The sequence below is a fragment of the Dermochelys coriacea genome, chromosome 8 (genome assembly GCF_009764565.3).
Source record: "Dermochelys coriacea isolate rDerCor1 chromosome 8, rDerCor1.pri.v4, whole genome shotgun sequence".
Taxonomy (NCBI): domain Eukaryota; kingdom Metazoa; phylum Chordata; order Testudines; family Dermochelyidae; genus Dermochelys; species Dermochelys coriacea.
In genome coordinates, this window is record NC_050075.1 from 79942119 (window position 1) to 79955482 (window position 13364).

At 40.0% G+C, this 13364-nt stretch overlaps 1 protein-coding gene across 1 annotated transcript in view; it reads left to right on the top strand.

The window, feature by feature from the left end:
• The window catches only part of LOC119860449 (uricase-like), a 34414-nt gene extending 21446 nt beyond the window's left edge, over nt 1–12968 (top strand). The window contains exons 3-8 of the mRNA XM_038414186.2: nt 591–707; nt 833–911; nt 7361–7547; nt 8201–8324; nt 10044–10127; nt 11093–12968. Coding sequence (XP_038270114.2) covers nt 591–707; nt 833–911; nt 7361–7547; nt 8201–8324; nt 10044–10127; nt 11093–11173 — 672 coding nt within the window. The 3' untranslated portion in view covers nt 11174–12968. The remainder of the gene's footprint in view (nt 1–590; nt 708–832; nt 912–7360; nt 7548–8200; nt 8325–10043; nt 10128–11092) is intronic.
• Nucleotides 12969–13364: the final 396 nt, after the last annotated feature.

The window sequence follows — 13364 nt, forward strand, 5'->3', positions numbered from 1 at the left end:
AATAATAATAATAAAAATAATACCTAGCTCTTATATAGTGCTTTCCATCAGTCAGTCTCAAAGTGCTTTACAAAGAAGGTAAGTATCACTATCCTCAGTTTAGTTTCATCAGCTAGTCTTTTAATGTCCTAATTCTATAAAGCCTAATTATGTCACACTGTGTACCAAATTCTCAGTCTAATTAATTAAACCCCATCTTTAGCTTTTATCCTTGTTCAGTTCTTATTACTGAATCAGAGCACCCACCCAGAGTGTTTTGACATTTTATCTTTTAAGGGTCAGGTTCTAGTAGTGACTGGACTTCTTCAATCTAGTGATTCTAGCTTGCTCTGTCCTTTCCTTGGTGTGAGTCCTACTTTATGTAAGGCATAAGGGATCTCTGACAAAACATGACTTTTTAGCTCCTATTGCAATTTAGAGTGCATTGTGCTCAGGCGTTAGTCAGACATTGTCTTTATAAACCCAGAATTGAATGGCATCCATATCGGCCACAAAACCCATTTTCATCCACAACATTTACAGTGATCTGACCTGTATGCCAATATACATTATGTAACTGGTGCCCTCTAAGATGTTATTTGTTTTCTTAGATTGAAACTATAGAACAATTTGCTCTGGATATCTGCAATCACTTCATTTCATCATATTGTCATGTGGTGTACGTCAAGGCCTACATTCAAGAGGCACCATGGCGGCGTATAGAACAGGTATATAAAAATGCTAGTGTAATGCAGCACATATATTCTGGATAATTGTTTCTCTCTGTTCATTTTTTAAAAGTTATACTATAGTACATTGCAGTTTTACTTTCATGTGTGTTTTTAATCTGTAGAATGGAGTTCCCCATGTCCATTCCTTTATCTTTGTTCCTGAAGGAATTCGCTTTTGTGAAGTCGAACAGTGTCAGAATGGTGAGTAAAATTTATAATTTTCCAGCAGCATCATTACTTCTTCCTTAATGTCCACCAGAGTGGATCCAGACTGCTGACACCTAATATTAAAATGGTTGCAGAGCAGTTTTTAAACTGAGAGATAGGGGAAAGCCAATTGCTGCAGAGGTATATGTGGATCGGACAGAGACTTCTCTTAGAGGAGAGTCTATTGATAGAGATTCTCTAGGTTTTAGTCAGGAGGAGAGGATGGAAGAGGATAAAGTATGGGCCAGATCAGACGAGAAACATTCACATAAAGAATCTGAAACATCAGAGAAGGGCAGAGAAATAAACAGTGACAAGTTTTTAAAGTGCTTGTACACAAATGCTAGAAGTCTAAATAATAAGATGGGTGAACTAGAGTGCCTCTTGTTAAAGGAGGATATTGATATAATAGGTATCAAAGAAACCTGGTGGAATGAGGACAATCAATGGGACACGATTATTCCAGAGTACAAAATATATCGGAAGGACAGAACAGGTCATGCGGTGGAGGGAGTGGCATTATATGTGAAAGAAAATGTAGAATCAAATGAAATAAAAATCTTAAATGAATCCACGTGCTCCACAGAATCTCTATGGATAGTAATTCCATGCTCTAATAAGACTATAACAGTAGGGATCTATTATCGACCACCTGACCAGGACAGCGATAGTGATGATGGAATGCTAAGGGAGATTAGAGAGGCTATCAAAATAAAGAACTCAATAATAGTGGGGGATTTCAATTATCCCCATATTGACTGGGTACATGTCACCTCAGGACAAAATGCAGAGACAAAATTTCTCGATACTTTAAAGGACTGCTTCTTGGAGCAGCTGGTACAGGAACCCACAAGGGGAGAGGCAACTCTCGATCAAGTGCTGGGTGGAGTGCAGGATCTGGTCCAAGAGGTAACTATAACAGGACCGCTTGGAAATAGTGACCATAATATAACAACATTTAACATTCCTGTGGTGGGAAGAACACCTCAACAGCCCAGCACTGTGACATTTAATTCAGAAAGGGGAACTATGCAAAAATGAAGAGGTTACTTAAACAGAAATTAAAAAGATATGGTGACTAGAGTGAAATCTTTGTAAGCTGCATGGACACTTTTCAAAAACACCATAAGAGAGGCTCAACTTAAATGTATACCCCAAATTAAAAAACACAGTAAAAGAACTAAGAAAGAGCCACCGTGGCTTAACAACCATGTAAAAGAAGCAGTGAGAGATAAAAAGGCATCTTTTAAAAAGTGGAAGTCAAATCCTAGTGAGGTAAATAGAAAGGAGCATAAACACTGCCAAATTAAATGTAAAAATGTAATAAGAAAAGCCAAAAAGGAGTTTGAAGAACAGCTAGCCAAAAACTCAAAAGGTAATAACAATATGGTTTTTAAGTACATCAGAAGCAGGAAACTTGCTAAACAACCAGTGGGGCCCTGGATGATCGAGATATAAAAGGAGCACTTAAAGATGATAGTCATCGCAGCAAAACTAAATGAATTCTTTGCTTCAGTCTTCACGGTTGAGGATGTTAGGGAGATTCCCAAACTTGAGCTGTCTTTTGTAGGTAACAAATCTGAGGAATTATCACAGATTGAAGTGTCACTAGAGGAGGTTTTGGAATTAATTGAGAAATTTAACAGTAGTAAGTCACCGGGACTAGATGGCATTCACCCAAGAGTTCTGAGAGAACTCAAATGTGAAATTGTGGAACTATTAACTATGGGTTTTAACCTGTTCTTTAAATCAACTACTGTACCCAGTGACTGGAAGATACCTAATGTAACGCCAATATTTAAGAAGGGTTCTATAGCTGATCCTGGCAATTACAGACTGGTAAGTCTAACTTCAGCACCAGGCAAATTAGTTGAAACCATAGTAAAGAATAAAATCATCAGACACATAGAAGAACATAAATTGTTGCACAAAAGTCAACATGGTTTCTGTAAAGGGAGATCATGTCTTACTAATCTTTTAGAGTTCTTTGAGGGGGGTCAACAAACATATGGATAAGGGGGATCCAGTGGACATAGTGTACTTAGATTTCCAGAAAGCTTTCATGGATTGAGAACAGGTTAAAAGACAGGGAATAAAGGGTAGGAATAAATGGTAAATCTTTCAGAATGGAGAGGGGTAACTAGTGGTGTTCCCCAAGGGTCAGTCCTAGGACCAATCCTATTCAACTTATTCATAAATCATCTGGAGAAATAGGTAAACAGTGAGGTGGCAAAGTTTGCAAATGATACTAAACTGCTCAAGATAGTTAAGATCGACTATGAAGAACTTCAAAAAGATCTCACAAAACTAAGTGATTGGGCAACAAAATGGCAAATGAAATTTAATGTGGATAAATGTAAAGTAATGAACATTGGAAAAATAACCCCAACTATATATAAAATATGATGGTGGCTAATTTAACTACAACTTATCAGGTGAAAGATCTTGGAGTCATCGTGTATAGTTCTCTGAAGACGTCCACGCAGTGTGCAGCAGCAGTCAAAAAAGCAAATGGGATGTTAGGAATCATTAAAAAAGGGATAGAGAATAAGACAGAGAATATCTTATTGCCCTTATATAAATCCATGGTATGCCCACATCTTGAATACTGCATACAGATGTGGTCCCCTCATCTCAAAAAAGATATACTGGCAATAGAAAAGGTTCAGAAAAGGGCAACTAAAATGATTAGGGTTTGGAACGGGTCCCATATGAGGAGAGATTAAAGAGGCTAGGACTTTTCAGCTTGGAAAAGAGGAGACTAAGGGGGGATATGATAGAGGTATATAAAATCATGAGTGGTGTGGAGAAAGTGAATAAGGAAAAGTTATTTACTTGTTCCCATAATATAAGAACTAGGAGCCACCAAATGAAATTAATGGGTAGCAGGTTTAAAACTAAAAGGAAGCTCTTCTACACTCAGCGCACAGTCAACCTGTGGAACTCCTTGCCTGAGGAGGTTGTGAAGGTTAGGACTATAACAGGGTTTAAAAGGGAACTGGATAAATTCATGGAGGTTAAGTCCATTAATGGCTATTAGCCAGGATGGGCAAGGAATGGTGTCCCTAGCCTCTGTTTGTCAGAAAGTGGAGATGGATGGCAGGAGAGAGATCACTTGATCATTACCAGTTAACCGCCTCTGGGGCACCTGGCATTGGCCACTAACAGTAGACAGGATACTGGGCTGGATGGACCTTTGGTCTGACCCAGTATGGCCATTCTTATGTTCTTATATTGATTCAAACAGACAGGTTTAGGGATAGTGGCAGGAATTAAAGGGCTTAGGACACAATCAAAGGTTCCTCGTAGTGCTAAAACATAGAAAGCAGCACGTACAAAGTTTTTATTATGGATCTGATCCTGTGTCTTTGTTCACAGAATCATGGGTGAGCAAGTAATGTGGGATCCAGAGTTATATTTATATAGTTCTTCTAAACACATAACAATAACAATTGTTTACAAAGCACTAATACTTTATAAACTCACAGGATTTAACTGTCTTCTGAAAATAAGCTACTTAAACTAATACATTCTAGTATAGCCTACAATCTGACTATTAGTATTACTCTAACAGTCAATATCAATCCAAAGACAGAGAATTTAAGTCCAACCACCTAGTTTGCATTAACACTACAAAGCCCACGGATATGCCCTGGCTTTATTTTTAAAAAGATGCAATTACAAATCAGATCCAACTGTCAGAAGGACCTCAGCCTAACCTCTAAAATTGCACCCATACCTCTGTGCAAGCAATTTTTCATGTGTAAACATTCAAATGTGTGCATGCAAATACTGCATTTCTTGCGTAACCAAAACGTCCATTGACTTCAGTCAGAGTTTTGGAATGCTCAAGAAATGCAGGATTTAAGGCTTCCTTTGTATATATAAATTAGGATATTATGTGTCTGACTACTAATCTGAATGTATAAATTCCAGTTAATTGCTGTGACTGCCAAAAGAGTGCCAGTTAGAGCCAAATGTGTTGGTATTTTGGGTGACATGGGGATGTAATGCTGGGAACTGGACTGAGATCACTATAGTGTAAAGCACAACGGGACTACAGTTTCTAGGCAGTACTCTGATACAAATACTAACAAGAGACTCCTTAGCTACTGAACAACCACCACCAGATAGTAGCAACCTTTAATTGCTGATGACTGAGGCAGGATTCAAACTTGTAACCTAGAGATAAAAGGCTCTGTAGCCCATTACCAATCCTATGAAACATCCAATCTCCTCCCTATTTCACAGTTTTGTTAGACCTGGAAAGAAATTGGCCATACAGCTACCAGGGGGTTTTCTGGTGGCCACAGCCTCCTGGGCAGTGATTGTGGAACCCACACACCTCCTGGGTGTGGTGTTCTGTCCCATCTAGAGGCAGAGACAGAGAGAGAGATTAACAAATTTGCTCTACAGCCTTTGCAAACAGCCACATGGCTTTTAGCTCATGTAGTAGAGGCTCATGCACTAAGCTCCAGAGGCCACCGGTTCGATCCCATCCGCCAATGACCGGGGTCTGTTAGTATTACAAAGGGGGACTCACCCAGGATTTCAACTGGGAAGTCTCTGAAGCTTGGGATGCGCTTCCTCAGCTAGGGGAAGTATGTAACCCATACACCACCTGAGTGTGGTTTTCTGTCCCCTCTAGTGGCACCGAGCCCACTGGAGAGAGTAATAGTAATAGCATAAAATAGGGTATTGATAAACATTGCATAAGAGCTCAGAAATTATTGTAATGATCTTAAGATGATAGATAATGTGAAAATCACTGAGACAGAATAAAAATAGATCTCATGATTAGAATTGGTGAGAAATTATTTTTATACAAAAATGTCAAATTTTGGTAGAACAAACAAACAACTCCCCCAAAAAAAAACCCTGACACAAAAACATATTTTTGTTTTTCTGCAAAAATGGTGCAACAAAATCTCAGTATTTTATGTGGAGCAGTTTTCATGACAAATTTTGTTTTGTTGAAAACTCAATTATCTGTCAAAAACAGTTTTGATGGAAAACTTCCAACCATCCTCTACTCACGATGCCATTTTTACACAATCATTTTTCAGAGTGTAAGCACCTTTCAAAGACTATACCCCTTTGCCATTGAGCCATCCAGTCCCTACCAGCAGAAAGAAATTTATCCTTATCTGGTTTAGAAGAACAGACTTCCTTTTGGACCTGTAGCGTCTCAGTTTTGGAGACATTTTGGTGTAGTTGCAAGTTTGATGTCACATGCTTTACATACATCATATTGCTATGTATGTGGGGCCTGGGCTTCTCCAGGGCTTAAAAAAATGAAATACCTCTCAATTGTCAATAGTAATAATTCTTAAGTATCTTAATGGAAAGCCTTTTGACAGATCAACCATTCAAACCTGAAAGAGATTTAATTGTTACCTGAGATCAAACAAACAACTAGCTTCTCTTGCTCAGAAATATCTTAGTCCTATAGTGAAACAAAACAATCAAAAGGATTAGACATCTGAACATCCCAAGGTGGTCACAGACTCAGACTTTAAGGCCAGAAGGGATGATCATGATCACCTAGTCTGACCTCCTGCAGATTGCAGGCCCATAGAACTTCACCCACCCACTGCTGTAGCAGGTCCATAAACTCTGGCTGAGTTACTCAAGTCCTGAAATCATCAGTTAGACCCTGAGCATGTGGAGGCCCGGGAAAGAAATCTCTGTAGTAATTCAGAGCCCTCCCCTCTAGTGTCCCATATCTGGCCATTGGAGATATTTGCTAATAGCTGTTGCAGATGGGCCATATGTTGTTGCAAGCAATGCCATCATACCTTCCATTCCCTTTACTTGAGAAGTGCAGTCTTAAAACAAGTTAGGTTTTTTTGCCCTCACTACATTCCTTGGAAAGCACTGAAGGTTAAAAACCTTCATCAAATTTCAAACCTAAATAGTTCTTGTCCAATTTATATCCATTGCACCAACATTGGTCCTTAACTTAAATAACTCATCTCCCCTCCCTGGTGTTTATCCTTCTGATGTATTTGTAGAGAGCAATCATATCTCCCTTCATCCTTTGTTTCGTTAGGCTAAACAAGCCAAGCTCCTTAAGTTTCCTCTCATTCAAAAAATCTTCTCAAATTAAAAAGTCAAGCAATTTGGCTGGTACTGAGATAGTTATGATCCTCTTATTGACTTTAATGGGGCTTGTATCAGGAGTGTGCCTCCCTTTAGAGGAAGGGCTTAGCACCTTTCAGGATCAAATGCTAACTTCTAATGTTTAGAAGTTGGATCTCAGCTACCTAAGTGTGTGCAGAAAATAATTTTTAACAATACCTAAGTATCACACAAATACATACAATTGCAGCTTGGGGTGAAAGCTGCATGGCTATGGAATTGACCTCACCCCTGCCAAAGAGTTCCCATCTCCCTGCATGAATAGAAGCTCATCTTTTCCTTCTGATATTTTTGGATCACAGGTTGTCCACTTATTTCTTCTGGAATTAAAGATCTGAAACTTAAGAAAACAACACAATCTGGCTTTGAAGGCTTCTGCAGGGACAAATACACCACACTGCCTGAGACAACAGATAGGGTTTTAAGTGCAGAACTATTCTGCAAGTGGTGCTATGGCAAGTGCCAAGATATTGACTTTGACTGTGTATGGTACGTACTGAATTGAATTATGTCTGCTGGCAAATGTATTATTCTAAACTCCTCTAAAAAAAAAAGAAAAAAGATAAACCTTCCACAGGCAGTAAGCACTGCACAGACGGTGCCCAAAAAGCAACTGCAGTTTGCTTTTGTTACAATTAAAACTGCCGTATTTAAATTCTCTAGGCCTGATTTTCACAGCTGCTGAGCACCCACAGCTCCCATTGACTTCAACTGAAGTTGTGAGTGTCCAAGTGTTTCTGAAAATAAGGCTCTGAGTGGTAGATTGTCAGTAGGTGTAAATTGGCTTAGATCCACTGTAGAGTCGTGTCAATTTACACCAGCTGATGATCTGGGTAGTTCTTATTTGAATACAGAGCACCTCTGCAAAATATGAAGTCACATCAAATTTGTTAAATACCTTAAATAAAATGCTTATTTGCAGAATTGTAAGACTGGGGGTAGGGAGGTTGGGGAAAAATTGGCAGAAGTGGCAAGGGAGTGGGCTTAGTATAAACCCTGTGTCATATCTGGTGTTAGGAAGATGCGGAAAACTACAATCATAACCAAACAAAATATTAGAGAAAAAAAGGCAAGCATAACGGCAATTAATGAAATGCTTCACTGGTAATTTTAGATCTTTACTTTCATACAATATTTTTAAGGGGCACTGTTCATGAGTGTGTCCTTGAGGCATTTTCTGGGCCACCTGAGTGTGGGGAATACTCACCCTCTTACCAGAAGACTGTCAATGATATTCAGAAGCTCATCCTGGCAAGAGTTCCTCAGGTATCTTTTTCACCATTTAATATTTAGCTCATAAAATAAATATAATAGTGGGGTCCACCGAGAAGTTCAGACTGAGCCCATGTGAGTTATACGTGAACTGGTCTAGATAAACTAAGTAAAACATGAAACTGCCAGAAGACGCAGCTAGCCATTTTTGAAAACTGAACATGCACACAGAATACCAACCCGGTGAGGTGTAGAGCACTTCCTGTAAAGAGAATGGCAGTAAAGGGCACTCAGCACTTCACAGGAGTAGGCTCAGAAAGAAAAAGAAAAAATGTTACAGAATAATGTTCAAGTGTTTCTAAAATTGGTCTATTTTATCCTCCGCGCTCCCCTTCCTTTTGTGATCGTTCAACTGTTTTTCTTTATGTAAGGGGACTGTTGTCCCCTTACTAATATTCAGGGGGGGGTGTTTTGGTTGACTAGCTCCCAGTACCAAAAAGAAAGAGGCTCCAATGCTCCAGGTCAGCCTGATTGACAGGGCAGGCAGGCTAATCAGGGAGTCAGGAGGCCAGGGAGGGCCCAGTTCTGCGTGTGAGCTGGAATTGCTTGGGTCAGACAGTGTGGGGCTGAGCTTAGGAGAAAGCAAGGGCTCAAGCTGAGCTGGGGAGCAAAGCTGTGCAAGATCCAGAGGGGCCAAAAAAGCAGCCCAGAGAGAGCAGACCCTGTGCTGGGAGCAAAGCTGCAGCCACAGAGCCAGAGACACAGCCTAGAAAGAGCAGATCCTCTGCTGGGAGCAGAGCCGCGGCCACAGAGCTAGAGACACAGCCCCAGCCCAAAGAGAGCAGACCTGCCCTGGGAGCAGAGCTGTAGCAACCAGAGCCAGAGGGGCCAGAAAAGCAGCCCAGGGAGCTGGAGGCAGAGCAGTAGCAGTGCTGAGACAGAGTGGTGGACCTGGGGCTGGACCAGTCTGGAGCTGGGTGCGGTGAGCAGCTGGGGAGAGTGAGGGGGACCCTGGGCAGCGGACCTAGCGCGGGGAGATGCCCCCAGCCAAGAGGCCCTGCAGGCTAGGCTTGGATCCTAACCCCGACAGGGCGGGGGCGACACTTGGAAGAAGGGTCCTGCCACCTAGAGCCTGAGAGCGTGTGGCCACCGTCAGAGCAAGTGTCCAACCCACAGCATCCCTGCAGCACAGCCAGGGCCTGAGAAGAAGGCCTGGGACTTACAAGGAACAGACTGTGAACTGCCCTGACATTCCAGAGACACTGTTTGTGATGTTCCCTGCCATAGAGCAGGGTGATGTGTTTTCCTTTAACCTTTCCCATTTTCCCTTATTCCTTTTTAAACTAATTGCTGATTACATGTATTTGCTTTAAATTGTATGCAGTGATCAGTGGGTCAGGGAAGTGTCCAGTGCAGAGAGAGTACCCCGGAGTGGGGACACTCTAGCCCCTGTCCTAGGTGACCCAGCAAGGTTGGGGGTCAAGCCCCCCCAGAAATCCTGGGCCCAGCCTTGTTGGGGTTACAAGGACTCTGCCAGACAGGAGAGTGGAAGGGGAGTCCTCAAGGGCAGGGAGGCCACTGGGTAAAGGAAGTGGAAGCGAGGACTCAAATCCTTCCACTAGCCCATTTCACCAGGGTAGTGCAAAAGTCAGAATAGTTCCCCACAATAGCAGGACCATTCCCCCACTTACATTTACAACTAACGGAAAATGTATTAGATTGTCTGTTTGAAAGTAGCGTGACAAATTGTGGATACCAATTTTATGGTTTCAGATAGAGGAGACTGAAGTCATCTTGAACAACATTCACTATTTCTTCACAGACTTGAAGAAACTGGGATTGACCAATGAAAAGGAGGTGAGGAGATGTTTAAAACATTAAATGTACAGAATCATCTAAAAAACCCAGTCCACTGCAACAGGCACAGTTCCCAGATAACTTCTGTACAATAGAATTAAGGAATCAATCATCACATTATGAGGCTAAGGGTGGGGGAAAGGGAAGTTTCTCTGTCTCTGACCCATAAAGTTCAATCTCTTCTCACTTATACTGCTGTAAATTGAAAGTAAAGCCATTGAGGTCAGCAAGCCAATTCTTGACCCCAGTGTGGCTCATTTGTACTGCTCTTGTCTTGCAAAGGGGTCATAAAACTAGTTTAACTGGCTTCCCATGCACTCTCTTTGGTTAGATTAGACTAGATTATCACAATGGCGCCTTCTTGTTTTGGTATCTATGAATTTATTCCAGAACTCCCCAGCTGCCAGAACACCCCTCTGATATTTTGTTGCAACTGGGAACAAGTTAAAACTGGGTTACAACTCCCAATTTTGTGGGGGGCAAGGAAGGAAGGTGGTGTAAAACATTTATACACCTTTCCCTCAGTGGCTCTTGGACTGCCCAGGTCCAGCTGAGGAGCTGACCTAATGAAGTTACACTGATGCAAACCGGGTATAAGTGAGAAGATAATCAGGCTATTTGATTTTATGATTGCCACTTTTGATAGAGGAATGGATTAGTCTTCCCTTGTTCTCTGTTCTCTTCAGGTCTGAGTCCCCTTCCCCCAGTACTCTTATCCTGGCATCCTTTGAATAGCCAGTATAGGTCTGCTCCTGCTCCCATTTAAGTCCATAACAAATCTCCCATTGACTTCAATAACGTCAGGAATAGTCCATGTGGGCTTGATCTTATGATTGGTTGAGTGCCCTCAGGTTCTAATGAATATTGATTTTAGTTCTATGATACCTCTGAAGCTAATGGATACTCCAGCTGGAGAAGAATTATTTATGTGTATGTGTATTTATGTGTATGTCATGTCATTTCAGGTTCTGATCCCAGTGGAGACTCCCTATGGTTCTTGTACGTGCGTAGTCCGTAGGAAGAAGTGCTTAGAAGAGCAAGCCTAAAATACAAGAGATGAGAAGCAATGTCAGTGAATTGGATGGATGTTTCAACAGGGGGCAAACTAAACATTTGAGCTCTAGTCACACATATAAGATTAATTTATCATGTGGCTTTCTTTTCAGAATGTATCCATTCCATTCATTGAGCTTTTTTGTATATTGCCTGATTTTTGCCTCCACAAATTACAGAGATTGGGATTTTGAAAGGAGCCTAAGGAATTCAGATTTCCAAATCCTATTGAATCGCCATAGGATTTGTGTACATAATTCTCTTGGATTCCTTTGAAAATCCCAGCAAGAAATATTAAAATCAGTTCATTAGAAGAGAACTATTTTCAGGCATATGATGAAAGTTTCAGTTAATCAGTTAAAGTCTGTAAGGTGCTTTGCTCATTTAAAATCCTAAATAAGTTCTACAAATTATTATTATTTATTAATGTTTGTGCATTAATGCATTCTTTTCATTAACAAAATTAATTTATAATCATGAGAGCAAATCTTTAGGTGGTGTAAACTGGCATGACTTCAGTGGATTACACTTATTTACACAGTTGAGGGTCTGATTTAATATTGTAAATTTAATAAGGCAGAATTATTACTTGTATTTCCAATGCAAATTAAATTGAACCCAGCTTTCTTCATGAAGCAAATGAAGAAATGAAACAAAATTCTACATACCTATATATTATAGCTTCTTTACAATATTAATAGTACATATATTACCTAATTTCTATACAAGTATTCTGATTACACAGCTGCCACATTATTGCTAATCAAATAAACATCTGTGGGGATTATGCAGCTGTATAATTGCTTTTGTGTTAATCATTTAAATGTTTAAAGGTATTGGGCTATCTCTGTGGGTTCTTGAAATCTTCTTTAATTTAATTTGTTGTTACTTTTGAACATGCAGGAGCAGGAGTCAACCCAATAAGTGAGCTATTGCTTTTTTGTGGAAAAAATAGGTAGACAAAGTCTACTTTATTTACAACTTGTTAAAAATATTTAGTTACTCCAGGACATAGTTTTGAGCAAAGATATTAAATAGTTAAATCAGCTAATCTCATTCCTACATGTTCATAACCTGCAGCTAACACATGCACAACATAAATCTTGCTCAACTCCAGTCATCTTGTAAGTGCTGCTTTTAGTTTCCAAGGACAGGATTTAGAAGCAATTTAATGACATAGGAGATTAAATTCAGTGGGACTTCTGCCTAAATCACTTAGGCATGCTTGAAAATCTCACCCCAAAAGATATTGCGCATTATACTTCTCACGTAATACATTTAGACTTATTTTTCCCTACTCGATCTGATCATGTGCTTTGAGTAGCAATAAAAATTGGGGAACACATCCTGAATTGGGTGCTTGGTAAACTGAGATTGCTTACAACATAGGAGCATCTCTCTCTCTTTCTTGCACAAAAGAATTCATCTGCTTGCCTTAAATGCCACATGAAATTGGAGGACAGCCATTGCTCATCACCATATGTCACCTCCTTAAAGACGATAGGACTAATTACACCAAGGTATGAATTTGTTCCAGATGTGCTGTTATTTGCCTGAACTGCTCACTAGATGTGCTGTTATTTGCCTGAACTGCTCACTTGACCTGACTAGTTTTGTCTGTAGTACTTTTAACTCTGTGTTGGGACATTCCTTTGTTCTTTCTGTGAAGTTTATTGTATTACACTTGAGAGTTTCAGATCTTTACTATTCTTCTGCTTTATAATTTAATGACTGCATGGGCTTTTAGTGTATCTATGTAACTTTTAATGGGAAAATAAAATGCAAAGTTTAAAAAAAGTTGATTATTGGCCATTTATTCAATGAGAGATAAGGCCATATGGATATCATTCAAATGAATACACACTAGATAATATTACTAATATTAATTTTAGACCAAAAAAGATGATCCACCTCTCCTATTTGAGAAAAAAAGCTGAGGGATCCTCCTGAACATTTCATTACCACCTCTTCCTAGGTTAAACAGGTAATTTATTGTCTGTGGACAGCCTGCTCATTGCTGTTAGACTAACTTAATGGAAGAAATAATGCAGGAAGAAAGCAACAAAATCCCTATTCAGACTTCCCATTGATTCTGAACACACATCATTACTCATGCCATGCAGTGTCTCTAGAACTCTGTAGCTGTGCATCTTTAGCTCAGATTTGTAAAGGTATTTAAGCAGT